The sequence below is a fragment of the Echeneis naucrates genome, chromosome 8, assembly GCF_900963305.1.
Source record: "Echeneis naucrates chromosome 8, fEcheNa1.1, whole genome shotgun sequence".
NCBI classification, from domain to species: domain Eukaryota; kingdom Metazoa; phylum Chordata; class Actinopteri; order Carangiformes; family Echeneidae; genus Echeneis; species Echeneis naucrates.
The window spans coordinates 18872401-18893685 of NC_042518.1; the positions used below are offsets into that span (position 1 = coordinate 18872401).

At 39.9% G+C, this 21285-nt stretch overlaps 1 protein-coding gene across 1 annotated transcript in view; it reads right to left on the reverse strand.

The window, feature by feature from the left end:
• Nucleotides 1–109: 109 nt before the first annotated feature.
• fbxl16 (F-box and leucine-rich repeat protein 16) overlaps nt 110–21285 on the reverse strand; it is a 44583-nt gene continuing 23407 nt past the window's right edge. Inside the window, exons 2-7 of the mRNA XM_029509257.1 lie at nt 11191–11893; nt 7287–7529; nt 5364–5629; nt 1617–1701; nt 1234–1297; nt 110–258 (exon numbers count right to left, since the gene is read on the reverse strand). Coding sequence (XP_029365117.1) covers nt 110–258; nt 1234–1297; nt 1617–1701; nt 5364–5629; nt 7287–7529; nt 11191–11886 — 1503 coding nt within the window. The 5' untranslated portion in view covers nt 11887–11893. The remainder of the gene's footprint in view (nt 259–1233; nt 1298–1616; nt 1702–5363; nt 5630–7286; nt 7530–11190; nt 11894–21285) is intronic.

Below are 21285 nucleotides of genomic sequence, written 5' to 3' on the forward strand. Positions count from 1 at the left end.
TTCAGTCTCCTGGCTAGCATTTGAGAGAAGAGTGAGGAAGAGTAAAGAGGACGAAGGTTGAAGTATGGCAGTCAGTCAGTCAGTTGGTCAGTGGGGCGGGTCAGTGGTCTTATTCAATGACCATGCAATGGGGCAGATGCTGGGAGTAGTACTTGAAGAGCTCAGCAGTGGCTCCTGGGCAGTTGGTCAGCTCCAGCTCCTCTAGCTCCTGCAGCTGGATCAGGCCTGATAGACCAGTGGTTGTCAGCAGGGGGCAACCTGGTGGGGGGGGGGCACATTAGACTCCAATTCCTGACTAATGGAAGGGACTCTGGATTAGCAGAAATAGAAATTCCTGTCGGGCACTTGAGGACTGTCCATCAAATATTAGGCTTGTCGTATTAGTATATAAATATACTTTTCATATTTTAATATTTTAACTATTGTAAAACGTATGGATCAGTTTGACTCATAGGGTTCATTTACCAACCTTTGGAACTCAACTGAATTTTTCTAGGTATCAGCCGCCTGTTAACTATCACACACTGACAATAGACACAACATGAAGTGTTAAGATTTAATATAATGTTGTCATCGTGAGTGAGACTTGTGGTGCATTTGAAAACATGGCCATTTTTCAAAAGAATGAGTGTTAAGTATGCCTTTCTAATCTTTTTAAGAAGCTGAAGTAGTATCTCTGGATATGTTAGGCAGTTAGTCCATCCATGAGTTTTATTTCAGTGGTTGGTCTGGAAAAGATTGTGCAAACTAGCAAACAATAGAAGTGCCATTAGATGGCAGTATATGTCAAAAAGAGCACACCCACAAGCTACACACGATTCACTTTGTCATGATCTCTTGTTTTCAAACACACACTGAGAGCCACATGTGTTTAAAAACATCAGAAAAAGAAATGGACTTGACCCATAGCTGATTTATTTTATAAAACTTATGTTTCTGTATGCTTGCTGATATGCTTGTTGAGTTATTATTATTATTATATAACTATATATAATACTTATATTATTAACAATAACAGTGTTATTGTTGTTGGCATCCTTGACAGTGTAGCATGAGAAGAGTGAATGACTTTAGTGTTACGTGTATGTGTCACTGAGTCACAAAAATCTCCATATATATATTGTTTTACTAGATATTCTTGCTCCCTGATCATTACTAATTATTTGAACACAGAGTTTGTTTTGTTTAGCATTACAGACAGACCACAGTCTAACAGAATCTGTGGAATCAAACCTGCGAGGGACAGAAGACGAAGACTCCTCATTCCAAACAAATGTTGTAGTCCAAAGTCCTGCACCTGCACACACACACACACACACACACACACACACATACAGACATGAAATACTGATTAAAAAGTCAATGAATATGAGATTTCTTTCAAGTATCATCTTCAGTTCCTTTCCAAGCAGCTGCAGGTTTCCTCAACTATACTTCAAGTTAAAGGAGTACATTTTGGGTTTCAAGAGATGTTGTGATTGTGAAAGCTTCTTGCTGTCGCTAAAATAAAACTACCTATGGGATATTTGTCATAATTTCTCAAATATTGTCTAAGTTGTTGTTGGATTAATCTGTTTATGTAAAATCATGCAACAAACCATTGTGTTTTGTGTTACCTGACAGCACCAACGCAGATAGAGGCTCCTTAATGATGACATAGTAGACAAGTAGCCCAGACCGGTGTCTGTAATGCGTACACATCTGAAAACACACAACAACAGGCATCATTGACTGCTTAGAAACCATGATGGAGTTTATTGTGGGATCCAGCTGTTTGGGTTTAATCATGCATCACATAACTGCTCATGTTCACTGGTGGGTCATTTTGACAACCTGTAAATCACCGTAAACATGTTCCAGAGGATCAGGTCAGTAAGTCCAGCTCAGTGTGCTCCCCATAAAACCTTGTGGATGACAATGGTCAACAATGATGGACTTTTTGAGAAACAAATCACTAGATTAATATAAGGAACAACTTTATTGTCCCACAAGTGAGAAATTTAACTTTGGCTAATCACCTATAAATAAAGCCATACAGTGCATATACACTCACAGCTAACATGAGACAGTGCAACAATGACCCTGGTGGTAGAAGGTAAAATATTATCCCATGTAGCCGCTGTAGATATAAATGGATGAATGGATGAATAAATTATCAAACATCCAATGTTCCACTAGCGCTTTCATGTTTCACCCTCTGAACCAAGTTCATCAGAATATGTAGGGTGTTTATTGAACTTGCCATTTTCCTTCTTTGATTTCTCAGTCTCTCTGGATTTGAAATTTCCCTTTAAGGAAAATATCTATCAAGTTCCCAAGAGGCAGGGCATCACACACTGTGCTTCATTGATTATTAATCTCTAGAATAGCAGTTAAATCTGCTCAGTGCCCACAGCAGCACAGGTGGAGCTGAAACACAAACATAGGTAAAGGGAATGTTTCTGACCTCTCCTGAAGATGTTTTCCATCAACTCATAATATCTCTATAAGCTCACCTTCCTGTCCTTGTATAGACCTGTCATCATCTTGACAAACTACCAAATATGATCACCATTCAATATCACAGACAATATAGACAATAATCTTCTACTGAATATAGCAACTCCTGAATCAACTGCAATGCCTAATGTACATCTGGAATCATTTTCACCTCTGAATCTCTCAGAGCTAACTTCTATAGTTTCATCATCCAGACCGTCAACCTGTCTATTAGGCCCAGTACTAACTAGCCTCTTTAAAGAGATTTGAGCCATTCATTCTAGATCTGATTAATTTTACTTTATCTTTGGGTTATGTACCTCAGACTCTTAAGACCACAGTCATCAAACCCAACCTTAAAAAGCCTAATCTTGATCCAGATGTTTTGGCAAACTATAGACCCATATAGACCCTTCCATTCATTTCTAAAATCATTGAGAAAGCCATAGCAAGACAATTACACGACCACCTGGATGGGAACGGTTTGTTTGAAGAGTTTCAGTCGGGATTTAGAGCCCATCATAGCACAGCGCTGGTTAAAGTCTCCAATGATATTCTAATGGCTTCTTTGCAGCTCTTCCATCTGAGAAACATCAGAAACATCCTCTCTCAAAAGGATGCTGAAAAACTAGTTAATGCATTTGTTACTTCTAGACTGGACTACTGTAACTCATTATTATCTGGATGTTCAAACAAATCTCCGAAAGGCCTTCAGTTGATTCAGAATGCTGCTGCATGAATATTAACAGGAACTAGGAAAAGGGATCACATCTCTCCCATGTTAGCTGCTCTTCATTGGCTGCCAGTAAAATATAGAGTAGAATTAATGGCCAAGCTCCATCATATCTCAGAAAGCTCATAGTTCCTTACTGTCCTAGTAGGCCACTCCACTCTCTAGATAGAGGTTTACTTGTGGTTCCTAGAGTCTCCAACAGTAAATCTGGAGGCAGATCTTTCAGTTATCAGGCTCCTCTTCTATGGAACCAACTTCCAGTATCGGTCCAGGGGGCAGACTCTTTAGCAATTTTCAAGATCAGGCTTAAAACTTTTTTGTATGACAGAGCTTATAGTTAAAAAGTTGAAGTCCTCTACTCTTTAGCCATGCTGCTATAGACCTGGGCTTCTGGGTGAAGGTGAAGGTGTGACATGTTTAGTGTCACACCTAAACATGAGTTAGTTACTCATGTTTAGAAAGTATCAATGAGATACAGCGAGCCTCAGTTAAATGTAGGTGCAGATATATTCATTGGCTCATCTGGTCTGTCTGCATCTGGTTAAATTTGATACATTTTAACGTGAGCAGCTGTAAGTGGGGGACAGTGTCGCTTCGTAAACCACACACAGGGGGCATCTGTGGAGTATGAACTCAGCTTCCTGTGGTCAAGGTTGGTTTACATTGGAGAAGGTTTTCCTATGATTTTTTTTTCCTACTGTTAACAGTAGAGTCTAGAAGTAAATGAAAGATTAGAGATTAGGGTTAGAAATTAGGGTTAGACATCAAAATAAAAATACTCCATCACAAATAAAACCAGGTGAACTAAAAGAATGTGTGCAGTGAAGCAGTGAAAGCCTAAAAGTCATTGTGTTTGTTTGGTCTGACTGATGTATAAAAAGACTCCAGGAAGCATGGAGACACAGACAGTGTCCTCTCTTTTGAGCAGTTCCACGGTAAAATCTGAGAGATCAACAGTCGTGTCACAAAAGCTTTTTGTATCTGGTGTGTCTGCTGTTGCCCTTTTCGTTTAGTCCCATTACAAAGACTAAGAGAACTGACAGAGTCCTGATCAAACACACACACACACAGGCAGCAAATATTCACTTTTACTTTGTGAGGCTGACGGTCCTACTGTAGCCTTTCTGGAGCTACTGATCCAAAGACAGAGACAGAGATGGCCGCAATGAGACAGAGAAAGACAGAGGCACTCAGAAAACTACAGACACACTGAGGTGGAGACAGAGATCAGCTGACCATCACTGAAAATTCAGCAGACTATCCCTGGCATATCAGCTGACCTCACTGAAACATCAGCAGACACTGCTGAAACATCAGCTATCACTGAAACATAATCAGACCTTACTGACAGATCATCAGGCTATCACAGAAACAGTGACTATTCATGACGCATAAACCAGAAGTAAGGACAGCTCAGTCTTTTGTAAAATTGCAAACAGTTTTGTACAGGGGTCGTCAAGGTTACATTTGGTGGACATTTTTTCTCACCAGATAAAAAGGACTGTTTAGTTTTCATGGCAATTGAGGTCTAGCTGATTTCAGCCTCCTTCACGTAACAGAACACTACTGAAGAATTCTGGCTTATGAAACACAACAGCATCAAGTCACAGCTCACACAGTAGCAACAACTGAGATAACAAAGGATGAGCTTGTAACGTACAGACACAGACTTAACACTGTCCAAAGTAACATATATAAGAAAAGATCCAAGCTTGGTCCGAAACAAGTTGTTCCTTTGGAGTAAAATGACCTTTACTGTTATGGCTACAGCATCAAAAATGTTGTTGCGGGACAGTGATGGATAGATGTTTAGTTGAAGTTTAGGGTTAGGACTAATCAGTTGCTCCATGTGCACCCCACAGCTTTGCTGGCAAAGAAGGGGTACCAAGATGAGTGATGATCCAGTCTACAGTTTCAAACCAAGCTCAGCAGAAATACAGTGTTTACCATAGCAGATCTCTGCTACATGGAACATACTGCACACTGATCTATTTCCAGCCGCTATCCATCTGCAGCACCTCAATGTGTTACAATATGTTTCTTCAAACAGATACACTAACTGCATTCTCATAATATTTAACTCTCACATTCACTAGGTTGTCACATCATTTGGTGGCATCCTGCTCCATCCGCAGCTCATAAAAACACTGACCTGTCCAGCACCAGTTCCTCCAATTTATGCAGATCACAGGCAATGTACTCCAGGGCCATGTCGGTGATCCTGGGGCACCAGGATAAGTCCAGGCTACGGAGCTTACGCAGGTTCTCAGCAACCAGCTCCACACCATCATCAGTGATTTTGGAGCAGCCAGAGAGGCTAAGAGCTGTCAGGTTGGGGAGGCTGTGCACCATGTTAACCACGCCGTGGTTGGTGATCTCCCAACAGGAGTGAAGCCGCAGAGTGTGGGTAGTGTAGCCCTGAGGGTAGATGGTAATCACTTTATCTGATCATGTAATGAAGAAAAGAATATTGATAACAACCTGTGGCAGGGGCAGCACAGCGGCATAATGGTTACTGCTGTTGTCCCACAACAAGGAGATCATGGGTTGGTTGAGTGAACCTTTAGCAGCTTCAATGCCACAGCCATCAGTTAATATCTGAGCACAGACATTTGCTGAACTTGTGGCACCATTTGCTTTGCAAGTTCATTAGCATATGCCAATATTAATTCATTCATTCATCTTGTAATGCTTATCCATTTCAAGGCCACAGGGGAGTGGGTGCTGGAGGCAATCCCAGCTCACATTGGGCCAGGGTGGGTTACACCCTGGACAGGTTGCCAGTCCATCACAGGGCCAACACACAGAGATAGGCACGAGTGTGAGTGAGAGCTGTTGTTCATCTCTGTCTAAGGACAATTTAGAGTCACCAATTAACCTAAACATGCATATTTTTGAACAGTGTGAGGAAACCGGAGTACCCAGGGGAGAGCAATGCATCCACAGGAAGAATATGCAAACTACGTTACTAGGCCCCAGGCCCGGGAACCAAATCCGCAACCTTGTTGTTGTGGGACAAACACAACAAACACTATGTCACCATGCTGCCTTTACTGTATGTAAATGTGATACATCTAAATGTATTCAATATACATACAAAATGTATACGTTCAAATATGTATGATACCTGTAAAAAATTGGATACATTGACATATGTTGGATTTGTGGAATTGTTAATGTTCATGTTATGGAACTAAAGTCCATAATATAAATCACACATATATATATATTTATATTACTCTGGGTATTTTATAATGGTTAAAACATTTTATAATCTTAATAAATACAGAGGACTTGTATCTGATAGTAATAATAAATGACATACTGCATACTTAATTTCAGTTTTTATACATATAACATGTATGTTATATACATTTTAGTCCTGTTATGTTTAAATGTCTTTCCTATGCTAACTCCAATTACAGTATATGAGACGACCACACACTGTGTTATGTATTTAGTGTAAAACGGCTTCCCCCTCATCTAAAGCTGCTCCGTCTGAATTAATTTCAGACCAACTCAACATTAGCAAATTAACTTTCTCATGTTACCACTGAGACTGGAATGCATTAAAACATATATACCATTTTTTTGTTGGGTAATTGTTACAGCCAATATTTAGAAACTGGACCTTAAAATCAACTGTCAGGACTTCTGGAACTTTGTGATGTTAAAAACAAGGGAGTGACCATTCTCAGTCACTCTCATCCAGAGATCAGATCCCCTCTTCTAATTGACTCAATGACCTATTGTCCTTAGACCCTCTTAGAGAACCCTGAGACAGGAGATGCAATATTAGACTGAGATTAGTTTTGGTTCTTAAAACCACATATCTTTTTATGGATCTCTACACTTCAAATACAACAGAATGAAATAGGTGAACTTTAAAATAAAAAAATGGTAGCGGGTCATGGAATTAACGTCATCAAAAACTTAGTTTTGTCTCCAATTGACCAGCTGACCATCATTAATAATGACCATCATTAATAATGTGGAACATGCTGTTTGTTTGAGGAGAGAATTCAGCCATGTAAGTGCGAATAGTGAAACACCAGGTATTGCTCTGGCTCCACACCTGTTTGGCTGTGAAATAAGCCATGGCTGTATCAGTGACGTGGTAGGCCTGCAGACTCAGCTCTGATAGGTTGGGAAGGAGCTGAGAGATTGCAGCAATGGCATCATCCGCCACATTAATGCAGTCACTGACACTGAGGGAGGTTAGGCGGGCATTCAGGCTGGACCACAGGCCAGCCTCTGTGAAATCGTTGCAGCCAGATAGCTCCAGGTGCATCAGGCCCTGCATCTGCTCCAACATGACCTGTGAAGTAAAGGAAGATGTTTATGCTTGATCCAACAAAGGTTCTCAAACTTCGTTTCCACAGATCAGCTTCAACAAATGTTCTCACTGCAACGGTTTAACAGGTTCATTTTGAATATCATCTTACATCTTTGTTAGTGATGTCTAGAGCCATGTTTCTACATCGGACACTCTTGTTTCACCAGTGTGTGATGTCACAGCCACAGCCAGTGGCTAATAAAATAGTAATAAAATAATAAAATTGGAGCATTAAAGACTTTGGAGTTGATTTTTAATCATTGTTTCTCTGTTCAACTTTTCTTTTGTTATTTCAATTTAAAGTGTTTGCTCAAGCTTAGTATGTGGAGACTTTGTGGCAAATTAAAAATGTACAACTTAAACAGGAAAACACGAAGCTATATGAACAGAGAACTCATAAATATATAACAAAAACATTTCTCCCTTACTAGGAAAAGTTCTGCAGGGATCTGTTGTAAAGGTAAATTTGTATCAGCAGATAAAAGTAGTTTGGTCTCTGTCTGATGTGACTGTTGTAAAAGCTTGAAGTGGAACCAGTTAGTTTTATAAACAAGGACACAAGAGAAAAAGAAGGAAAATACATCAGTGTATTTCTGTGTACATCAAATACAGACCATCAATTGTTTTCAGTTTTTCTGTGATCCTTGATTATTCCTAAGATAGATACTGGTTGACCATTTACTGCACCGAAATAATGACAACAGTTGAGAGGGAGAGGTCCCTGATTGGTGGAGCTGTGGAGCTGAGAGGCATCTTAACTGTGACCAGACTACACAGCGATATTTGGAAGAGAACTACAGACTTTGTCTTTCAATGCTAGTCAGATATTATTCACTGTGTAGTATTCCCATCTGGAATAGAGCACAACACCCAATTTCATTTTGAGTTACATATCAAACTGATTTAAAGTTTCTCCCCTTCATAATTATTATGTAAAGTGCAAGGACCAAACTACATGACTATCTCCTTGTTCTGTCTTTAAGGGATAATCTGCTGCTGGTTTTCTAGGTGTTAAGGTAATTGGTGAAAGAAAATCAGGGATACAGTTTTTCTTTTCCTGTTATAAGAATCGACATAGCACTGATTTAATTTATGTCAACTTTTATGAATAGTTTATAACTATAAGCTGACAGTATGGATCTGTATGGATTTTGTAGGTTCTCTCTTTCTATTTAATCAAGGTTCTCCAGCTTCCTCTCACAGTCAAAGACATGCAGGTGGCCACTCAAAATCGCCTGTAGGTGTGAGTGCGAATGGTTTTAGATAGATAGATGTTGATTACATATTTTATGTTCATTTTCCTCCTTGCATATAATGTATACAGTAAATGTAATGATTTCGGTTGTTTTTATTATTAATATTTTTACTATAATAATATTTATAATAAGTGTTTGCTTTTAGTAGCAATTTTAGTGGCAGTGGAGGCAAAAGAAGCAGTATTGCTGTAAATAATAATACATTTAGCAGATTCCAAAATTGAGGAAAGTTGAGGAAGTAATCTCACATGGAAATAAATACAAATGTCCAAAACTAAGAACAGAACATTTTCCTTTAAAAAGGTTGTAAAGTAAAAAACATTCGATAAAATGCCACCTAAATTCACACTTCTATGATCCTTTTTCAACATCTTGCAACATCACATTAATCAGACTCAAAAGACTGTAAATATAGCATGGTATTAACGATGTGCACTGGTGCGCATTCTTAGCGCACACTGATTTTTATACAACTCCAAACCTTCATGGAAAGTAACATTCCACATACACACAGACTTTTCATGTGGACGAATTGTTTCCAGAATATTAAACATTCATTTTATTTATTTCATTTCCCTTCTTGTTTTTTCTTTCTCGACTGTTTACTTTTTAGTTTAATGTAAAATAAAAACATTTATGTGTGCATGTATTTTCTCACGCTTTTTCATGCAAAGTATTGTGATGTCAAGCTACAGCCCTGGGTATATGTATCTATTAGTGACAGTATTTTGAACAACCTTTGGGTCACAGTCCAGACTAATTTCTGATCCAGTTGATGTTGTTTTAAAGACAGTAGCCTAAAAAAGGCATTCTTTATTTCATCAAGAGATCGTGGGCTGCGTTTGCTCATTCAGTCTCACTCTCAGGAATTTCAACCATTATTTACGCAAATTATCAATATATGATAAATAGATAATCCATTAAATCATATTTATAATTTATTCATATGCTTTGTTGATTTAAAATGGAAAACTGGACTAAAGGTTTCAAAAAAAGTGATGCGAAAAAATATATTTAAAGAATTCTAAAATACATACAAATACACTTTGGACACACAATCATGTTTCATTTCTCTCTGCTTCTTTCTGTTATTCATTACCACATATCAGCTTGACACAACACGGCAGCATAGTGGTTAGCGCTGTTGCTGCACAATAAAAAGTTTGTGTGTTCAATTCCTGGGCCTTGGACCTTTCTGTGTGGAGTTTGTATGTTTTCCATGTGCTTGCATGAGGTTTCCCAGAGTACTCTGATTTAGTGTGAGTGTCATTCTCTGTGCGTTGGCCCTGTGATGGACTGGCAACTGGATAACCCTAACCCTAACCCTAACCCAGGGTGTACCCTGCCCTTGGGAAAGTCAATTTTTAGATCCTGCAGCCAGCAATTTTATCTTTCTCGATGGCAACAATTCATTCATCCCAGAATAACTACGTAGCTGAGAAGGTGTGAAGAGCCATCTGCGTGTCATTCTGAGATTTAGGCCTTTTTTGTTCCTAGGAGTGGAGCATGACAGAGTACATGACAAGACAGAAATCATCAAACAGGAGCTGTCATTATGGATTATAATCATCTTACCAGGATCTGCAGTGGTTTAACATAAATCAGGAACTGACTGATGTGTAAATAAAATTCTAGGTTCAGCTCTAATAAGCTGTCTGAGCCACCTGTTGCAGGCCTGTCAGGACCTTATCATCATACAGAGCACAGAGAGGAGGTGGGGCTCATGGTTTACCAGTATGCAAAAGGGCATGTTATTAAGTTTGTTTGCCCATCACCAAATAACAGTGAAAAATTAACTCTACCACATTTATGATGCTAATTTAATGATGAATGATGTTAAAAGTATTTGTTTCTTTTCTGTCAACTGCAGGTCAATATAAGACATAAGGAAACATATGTTAAAATGGGTTGATAAACTGGTCGATGCAACCTCACAGGTACTGGACTTAAATTGATCGCTGATTATTTATCAAAGAAATAACTCTCCAGCGTCTTCCTATGCTTCACACTCCCTGTTTAACACACTCTGTTGCAGTAATGCAATATGGAGCATGACACACACATATAATCACCTCAATACAAACTAAACATTAATTAGGTTGACTATGGAGAAATATCTTAAATTTTCAACTCAAAGTCAAATCAACAAGAATTATTAATTAAGGCAAGGGGAAAACCACTAGACAACCAATCATTACTACAGCTCCTCTACAAAAAACAATGACATTTTGCTGTTTGTGCATATCTGCTACTGACCAAATCCACCGCTTGCTGCTGAGACCGCAGCTTGCATGGCTCTGAGTATACCGGACGTCTTATCGCCCAGTCACACTGAACTCCTTATCATCATCTAGTGAAATTCATCTTATCCAAACATCATGGCTCACCTCTAGACCGGCGTCTGTGATGGTGGACCTCTTGAGACTGACTGAGCGGACCCCCTTCTTAGACAGTGGGTAGTTGTCAATGAACTCACAAATGTCCAGGTCTGACACACCCACTAAACAGAAGGATTGGAAGCCACGCAGGGCGAAGGCTTGTAGACTGACAAACTCCTTCTCTCCATTGGGCAGCAGGGTATATAGCTCCTTGGCGTGCAGGATGGGGGTCACACCCTCCCAGAACTTGGGTTGGTATAGAACCTTGCGCCAGGTCTTGCACACCTGTGCCAGCACACACTTTTCACCTGTGGTGAAATACCAGAGGAGTCGGTTGAGCAGCTTTTCATCCAGGACAAGCTGACGCTCCAGCAGCAGGGGTTTGGATAGAGACTGGCGAAGGGATGGCTTTAAGCCCACCAAAGGTTTTCCAGGCTCCAGGTCACAGCCCAAGAGTGAGGCTGCTGAGTGGGGCATGCCAGGGCCGTCCAGGTGGTGGTGGTGATGGTAGGGGAGGGAGGAGGGTGGAGCGGGCAGGATGGAGGGTACTGAGGAGGACTGGCACAGGCGGTTCTTGGCAGCAGGTGTGCCCTTGGTGATGCTTGCACTGCCCAGACCATTGGGCTGGCTGGGGGGCATCTTCACCATACCGTTACGAGTCACACAGGGAGACTTCAGCTCAGTGGGGGTGGACATGTTCAACATTGGGAAACTGGAGTGGGAAGAAGAGACACAGTTGAACACTGACACACTCTTTAATGAAGGCATTTCAACAGCATTTTTTAATTATGCCTTTTTTGTGCTCTGTGTGGGGGGAGGGCCTATGAGACAGACACACTCATGGGAAAGAAATGCCTCTGTAAATCACCACAGAGGAACAAGAACTTTCACTCTCCATATCTTTGCTAGTGCCTCTTTCAGTCCGTTTATTAAGATGTTATGCAGCAGTTGTATGTTATATGACAGAGTCTGTAATTACCTAATATAACATGTTGCCATAATCAGCAGGCTGTCTGAATGGACGTCTGCTCTTTGTGGTGTGTGTTAGACAGAGCTGGACATTGAATGAAAACCCATCAGTGTGCAAATGAAAGCCTGCTTCATCAGCCTGCTCTGTTTGATCTCACTGTATGAGCAGCAGCAAACCACTCCATAATGTAACGTGCTGACTATAAGCTTCAAACACCACAGCATTTCCTTGTCCCACTACACTCGCACAACCAGCTGCACTCTAAACACTTGCTATGCCCAGTGTGTGTGTATGTGTATTTGTATATACAGTGCTGTGAAAAAGTATTTGCCCCCTTCCTGATTTCTTACTTTTTCGCATGTGTGTCACACTCAACTGTTTCAGATCATCAAAAAAATTTAAATATTAAACAAAGATAACCCAAGTAAACATCAAGTGCAATTTTTCTGTGATGATTTTATTTGTTAAGAGAAACATACTATCCAAAACTACATAATCCTATCTGAAAAGGTAATTGCCCCCCTTCTTAAATGATGAGGTAACTGTGATTAATCGTATTATTGTGGAAAGCTGATTTCATAGCCACACCCAGGCCTGATTGCTGCCAGACCTTTCAAATCAAGAAGTCACTTAAATAGAACCTGTCTGACAAGGTGACGTCAGCCATATTGAACCCAAGACATCATGCCGCGATCCAAAGAAATTCAGGAGCAGATAAGAAAAAAAGTAATTGACATGTAATTGACAAAAGGTTACAAAGCCATTTGTAAATCTTTGGGACTACAACGAACCACGGTGAGAGCCATTATCCACAAATGGAGAAAGCATGGTACAGTGGTGAACCTTCCCAGGAGAGGCCAGCCTACAACGCCAAGAGCACAGCAACGACTGATCCAAGAGGTCACAAAGGAACCCAGAACAACATCTAAAAAACTGCAGGCTTCACTTGTCTCAGTAAAGGTCAGTGTTCATGACCAAACCGTAAGAAAGCTTTTGGAAAAATACTCTGTGGACTGATGAAACAAAAGTTGAACTTTTTGGAAGGAGTGCATCTCCTTACATCTGGCGTAACATGAACACAGCGTTTGATAAAAACAACATCATGGCAACAGTGAAACATGGTGAAAAACTTGCTATGATTGATAGAACCATGAATTCTGCTCTCTACCAACAAATCCTGAAGGAGAATGTCTGGTCATCAGTTTGTGACCTCCAGCTGAAGCGTACTTGGGTTCTGCAGCAGGACAATGATCCAAAGCTCACCAGCAAGTCAACTTCTGAGTGGCTTAAAAAAAAAAAACAAAATGAGGTTTTTGGAGGGGCCTAGTCAAAGTCCAGACCTGAACCCAATTGAGATGCTGTGGCATGACCTTAAAAAGGTGGTTCATGCTCAGAAACCCTCCAATGTGGCTGATTTAAAACAATTCTGCAAAGAAGAGTGGGCAAAGATTCCTCCACAGTGAAGTGAAAGACTCATTGCCAGTTATTGCAAACACTTGACTGCAGTTGTGGCTGCTAAGGGTGGGTCAACCAATTATTAGGTTGAGGGGGCAATTACTTTTTTTTTAACTACATGGGCCATGTAGGTTCAGATGGCTTTTTTTTCCTTAATAAATAAAATCCGCACTTAAAACTGTATTTTGTGTTTACTTGTGAGTTATCTTATAAACTTATATTGAAGTTTGCTTGATCTGAAATGGCTAAGAGTGACACAGCATTGTATATGCATGCAGCATTTTATATTTCATGACCATCAAGTATTTGTTGTGGGTCCCTAAGCAGCATGGAGGCTCCACCTCCACTGTAGCATCAGTGAGGTTCATCAATTACATAATACAGTGTTGTCAATTACAGCAAGGAGTCATAAACATTCAGAGCACTTTTGGACTGACCTGTAAGAGAGCACTCAGATCTCCCAGACTGAAACAAAATTTGTTTACTGTAAGGTAAACTGTAAAGCAATAAGGCACAACTGCAGCTGAACCTTATTTTATCGAACGATGAAGCAACAATAACAGTATCAAAACATATGATGCTGAAGTTAGTCTGCACAGAAAAACAGAAAAAAATATATAATAATAATTAATATAATTAATTGGACTGACTGTAGACCAGGTATTTGGTCCTTCAATCTCTTACACATCCAGAAAGAGAAATGACTGGACTTTAATTTTCACATTTAATACCTCTATTACACTGTGTACTGAAAAAACTGAGTCTGTATTATTTCCACCACTATTCAGCACAACACCCTGTACAGCACCCACTATACTACACAACTTTTTATGCTATTGTGTATCAAGCAAATCTACCCGTGTTTTATAATGCTGATTTTAACACACGTATCATACAGTAGATACAGTAGTACAGTTTGTCATACAGTAGTCTCCACTATTAAATCACATCAGCAGTCTCTGGACTGAAGACAGTGTTAAGAAGACTAGTACTGTCTTTGTGTTTATTGCATGTTTCCATCACATCACAGCCCTGCTACAAACAGAGGTTACACTGCAGAGGAGGAAGCAGTAACAGATGAATCACTCAGCTCCACCTGAGCTCAAGACCCACATGGCCATGTCTTCATGCATGCTACTTCAAAAATTAATATTTTAGACTTCTCCTTGGTTTGAATATAAAGTTTTGATATTCATAGAACCTAGGAAACACAGCTGCATAGTAGTTAGCAATGTTGCATGCAAGAAGGTTAGATAACCAGGCCCGATATGGAGTTTATGTGTTCTCCCTGTCCCTGAATTGGTTTTCCCTAGTTCTCTGGTTTCCTCCCACAGGCTGGCAACCTGTCCATGTTGTACTCCACCCTCCGGTTCACCCAATATGCACACTACACACATTGCATGTGGCCCCTCAACCTAATAGGGGCCCCGTGAAAAAAAAACAAAACAAAAAAAACAAAAAAAGAATGTGACTATCCGTTGCACATGTCCACTGCATCAGTGTTTAGCTGGGATGAAGCAAAGTTATCCCCCGGGGAATGAAAAAAGGAGGAAGAAACAGCATGATAATAAACTGCAGGAACAGCAGTCAGGTAACTCTCTTCTGCATGTGGGAGAGTGAGTCTGTGTTTGACCTACATAAACTGGGCAGTCTCTGTTTATCTGCATCTTGCTTGCTTCTATAATTTTAGTTGTAGTGTAATTACAACTGTACTTATACAAACTGGAAAGTAATGGATAAATATTGACTAAGATTGAATTTTGTTTCCTTGAATAGCCCACAGGAAAGATGCAGATATCTGAGTGCATAAATAAAACTCCTGAAATATTATGACAATGTTGCAAAACAAACAATAACTATTTAATAATCAACAACAACAATAATAATAATAATAATAATAATAATAATTATTATTATTATTATTATTATATTATATTATATATTATAATAATAAAATAATATAATATAATTACTTACATTTGAACATTTTTGGAGTTCAGTTTGAAGGGCCTCTTAGCAGAATTTTGCCTCGGACCCCGGCTCTACTCACATACCTACACCTGCAGGTGCAGGATTGATACTTTTGAGTTGATACAAAACAAGGGGGGAGGGAAAACATAACTCCAATGAGAAATGTGATTATTTGCATGGTGACTTTTTATTAATGCTTTGCATTACATTGGCTGTGTCCATTCTGACAATATATGCTGGGAAAACCTGCATCAAAATTTGGGCAGCATGTGATGTACAGCCCAGTTATGTTTGCAATTTAGCTGGGCTGTGAGGAAAATTCCTTGAGGAAACACCTGAAAAAAATCAGGCCACGGGGGTTGTACTTGACATGGCTAGAGGACATCTTACTCCCTGGTAAGGAACCCCAACATTTCGAATGGTACAAACCACAGGCAGGTAATGTGGCAGGTGTCAGCTTTGTCCCACCCAAAAGGATTCAAAGACAAGTATGACCTGTGCTCAATCCAAAAAATATGTCTGCAAGGAAGCACAGTGGCATAATGACGTAACGGTTTGACTGTTGCCTCATTTCTGTGGGTTTCATTCCTGGGCCCATGGCCTTTCTCTGTGGAGTTTGCATGTTCTCCCTATGCCTGCGTAGGCTTCCTCCGGGTACTCTGGTACACAATCCAAAGACGCATGTGTAGGTAAACCGGTGACTCTAAATTGTCCGTAGGTCTGATTGTTAGTGAGTACTTGTTTGTCTCTGTATATCTCTATGTGTTGGCCCTGTGACAGACTGGCAACCTGTCCATGGTCGACCCTGCCCTGACCAGGAATTTGGCTGGGATTAGATGCACACATTATAAATAAAAATAGTTTAATATTCTGACTTGAAAAAATCCTGCTAAAAGTTTGAAAATGTATTCGTTTGACTTGGGCAAATTCAGAAATAAACTTCAGCAACCACCCCAGCCACCCCTTCTCCACACAAAAACAGGTAGATAAAAAAATAAATAAATAAAAATATACAAATAAAACTCTGCCACTGTCAGTCCCAAACTAAATAAGAAAAGTGGAGGGGTAAGTGAGACTTTATGGTGACTGACCACAAATATGTACCTAAAAAAGTCAATAAAAGCAATAGAAATATGTAAAAGAAATGTCATGCAGTACATCAAAACCAACAGGATTCATCCTTTTATGGTGGTTTGAAAAGATTTGGATCAAACGTTTAAAAGATACATTCTTTCTACTTTGAAAGTGTGGCGCACTGGGGGTGGTGCAACATGAAATTTGCCAATAAGCGTCATTATCAAGGGGCTCCTTATGTAGTCATAAGGAGGTATGAACCCAGATGCAGAACATAGAAGTACAGGATTGTTTGAGAAGTCTCAGATGTATTCTGAAAATACCAGGCAGGCAAACAGGAACCAGGAAGGAAAAGGCAGAACTTGTGGTCAGGGAGAGGCTGGGATGAATTACTGGGAGGCAGACAAAACAGGTGAGTCAGGTTGGTTGGTACCGGGAATTCAGGCAGAAAAACACTGGAATGTCTTGCATGGAAAAGAAGAATCTGGCAAGGAGTCGAACATGGTGAAAGAAACTCAAGTTACTTTTTCGCTCTTGAAAAATGTAATAAAAACAGAAACAAAATTTCTTCACTGAGGATAAACAATAATCTAAATACTAATCCCAAGAAATAGCAGAACACATTAGTGCTTTTTAGCACTTTTTAACTATATAAATCTAAATATGATCCTGAACACTGAAAAATGATTAAGCAATATTAAGGAATCCATCCCAATGATTTCAGAAGATTTTAAACAAAATTGTAAAAACCTCATCTCAAATCTGGAACTCAATGAAGCTTGGAAAAACATGAAAACTAGGAAATCTCCAGGGATTGACAATTTATCTGCTGAATTTTATAAATTTTTTGCGGCTATCCACTTTTGAATATGTATTAAGAATGTATAACAATGAAATGACATCATCTATGAAACAAGGTTTAATCTGCCTAATTACAAAACCAAACAAAGACCCTCTATGCATAGAAAGATGAAGGCCCATCACAATTCTGAATGTGGATTACAAATGATTTGCATTTGTCTATTCCAGGCACTTAAAATCTATTCTTGGAGATATTATAATTGAATGCCAAACAGGTTTTATGTCTAAGCAACACAGTAATAATATTAGATTAATCTTAGATTTGGACTCTAAACATGTTGAGTCACAAGCAGTTATTGTATTTCATAATTTCTGCAAAGCGTTCGACACCTTGGAAAACCCTTTTATTTTTATTCCATTAAAACTTATGGGATTTGGAGAAAACCTTATCTCAATAGTTAAATTGCAATACAATAACATCAATAGTAACTAATGATCTATCCTAACACCTCAAAAAGATTTCAGATCAACCGTTCCGTCCAAGATGCCCAATTTCATAATTTTTATTTTTAATTGCAGTAGGATAAAAGTCTTAACCATATTTCAATAGGAACTTAAAATTACACAACTGGCTGATGATACAGCTCTACTTTCAAAGGACAAACACCAAATTGAACCAGTCATACAACTGATTAATGATTTCTCTAAAGCTTCAGGGTTACATCTCAATAATAACAAATGTGAAATCTTTTGTCTCTATAATACAGATTGTGAAAACAAATGTAACATCAGGGTTAAAAAAACAGTGAAATTCCTAGGCATAGATATCACAAAAGATATGTCCTCTAGACAACAGCTTAATTCTTCCCCAGACTTCAGAAAACACGAAATATGAATATGTGGCTTCAATTTACCTATTTTTGGGAGAATCCTCCTATCTAAGGTAGAAGGTATCTGAAGACTGGTAGATCCTGTTCTATCATTATTGGTCAAAGATTCTACATGCAAAGAGATTAATAAAGTAATTAGCAATTTTACATGGAAAAATAAGAAACACCATCTGAAAAATGAAATTCTCTCTGCACCCATTTTGATAATTTCAATATAATTTGATTAGGCTTTGAACTAATACATTTCAATGAATTAAAAAATACTTTCATAATCTAATCTAATTAAGAAATGTCTCAAATCCCCTAATTCAATTTGTTTTTTTTATTCCAAACAATATTAGGATATTAATATTAATTTATTATCATATTAGGATATTAGGTGATTGAAAATTTTTACTTACCTGTAACTTTAATGTTGCCAAATTACCTTTAAAATTATCAAAATTTTAACCAACAGGCATTTTTAGCATGGAAGTTATGTTATTCCCAGAACTTTTCCCCTCACAAAACCATAACAGAGAATAACAAAGATATTACTGATTTTTGATTGTCAAGATGTAATGCTTAGTTATGAACGTTTTTCTTCACATTAAATCCTTCCCTGCCACAAGTAAAGATTTTAATTTTGTTACAAAAGCAATTCCTAATGGCCTTTCTCTCGTGATGAGAAGCCATCATCAGTATCAAGAAACAATAAGAATTCTAGTGATAAATTCTCATGATAAAAGGACTTGATATAATGAATTCAAAGTGCAATAACAAACATGTACGTAATACTTTTTATGAAAAGAGGAAAATATCTCCGTAAGGGAAATCCTTTTGGAGCAACATCTTTATGGGCACTGACTGGAAAAAGGCCTCGATATTACCTTATAAATATTGCATTTACAGTTAAATGAAAGAGGTTCACATCAAAAGGGGCTCACTGAACTGCATGCAACCTATTACCTTTGCAACGCTCAAGGGTGGCATATATGATAATGAACCTCACTGGCAGAGCTTGTGAATGGGCTACTGCTGAGAGGGCCAAGTAGTCACCCACCTGTGACTCTGTGACTGCTTTTTCTGCTGCTTTGACCTGTGTATTTGGCCAATATACCACAGGCCGAGAGGCAGCCCGAGCCACTGCTATGCCCCCTGTGGCCAGCACCACAGCATGACTCAATCTGCCTAACCCAGGGGCTGGTCCCGCTACATCCCGACAGGAGCCCATGCAGCTCGGTCGGACGCGACTAAGTCCTGAGGAACGGCTACAACGTCAACACGATGGATAATGCCTCTATTGTGGGGGTTCTGGTCACTTCCTCGCCCAGTAAAAAGCCCAGGCTCACCAGTAACTGGAGGCCTACTGGTGAGCCACTCATCTGTTGGCCCCAACCCAGCACGCTCACTGACACCAGTCCAGCTATCTATTCACTCTCAGTCTTTCTTGGATGGATCTGCCCTCATCGATTCAGGAACTGATGAGAGTTTGATGGATAGAAACCTGGCTCGCCGACTTCATCTCCAGCTACAGCCGTTGGCCAAGCCCCGCCAGGCCAGTGCACTCGATGGCCACCTGATGAGCAGGGTCACTCACCAGACTGTTCCTCTGTCATTGTGCTTGTCAGGTAACCATAAGGAGAATATTTCCTTTTTATCATTGGTTCTCCTGTGTACCCTCTCATTTTGGGGTATCCTTGAATTTGCAAACATAACCTTCACATAAACTGGGCTACGGGGGACGTTTTGGGGTGGAATCAAGCCTGTCACTCATCCTGTCTGCTTCCTCTCTCTGTGGCTTCCAAATCTGAAGTCGCCTCTGAATTTCCAGATTTGTCCAGTATATCTGTGTAGTACCTTGACTTGAAGGAGGTCTTCAACAAAGCTTGAGCCATGTCCTTACCACCCCATCGGCCATGTGACTGTTCCATCAAACTTCTCCCTGGAGCAGTTTTGCCTAAGGGTCGCCTCTACTCCCTCTCTGGTCCAGAAAGAAAAGCTATGGATGAATACATCCAGGGGGCACTGTATGCAGGGATCATTTGTCCGTCATCTCCTGTGGGAGCTGGATTTTTCTTCACAGAGAAAAAAGATAAGACCCTGCGGCCTCTTATTGATTATCGAGGCCTCAATGACATTACAGTGAAGAATCGCTACCCCTTACCACTCATCTCCTCTGCCTTTGAGCTTCTTCAAGGGGCTTAAATCTTCACTAAGTTGGACCTCCGTAATGCCTACCACCTGGTCCGTATATGGGTAGGCGAGTGGAAAACTGCATTCAATACCCCAAGTGGCCATTATGAGTATCTTGTAATGCTATTTGGACTCACTAATGCCCCCTCTGTCTTCCAGTCCCTGGTCAACGACGTCGTCCGTGACATGTTGAACAGGTTTGTCTTTGTGTACCTGGATGATATCCTGATATTTTCTCCGTCTGAAGAGGAGCACATGGGGCATGTCCGCCAGGTGCTGCAACAGTTGATCCAGCACCAATTATTTGTCAAAGCGGAAAAATTTGAATTTCACACGTCCACTGTGTCCTCTCTGGGGTATATCATCTCACCAGGATCGATCAAGATAGACCCAGAGAAAGTCAATGCTGTCCTCAACTGGCCTGTACCCACCGACCACAAGCAGCTCCAGTGCTTCCTTGGCTTCGCTTACTTCTATTGACGGTTCATCAGAAACTATAGTCAGATCGCTGCCCCTTTGCACGCACTCACCTCTGCCACTTCCAGGTATTCTTTGTCCCGTTAGGCTGAGTCTGCCTTCCAGACCCTTCTGTCCAGATTCTCTTCCTCTCCTATTCAGCTGTCCTTTCCCAGCGCTCCCCTAAGGTATAAAGTCCCATCCTTGTGCTTTTTTTTCCCGGAAACTCTCATCGGCGGAGCGCAACTATAATGTGGGGAATTGAAAACTACTGGCTGTGAAGTTGGCATTAGAAGAGTGGAGACATTGGTT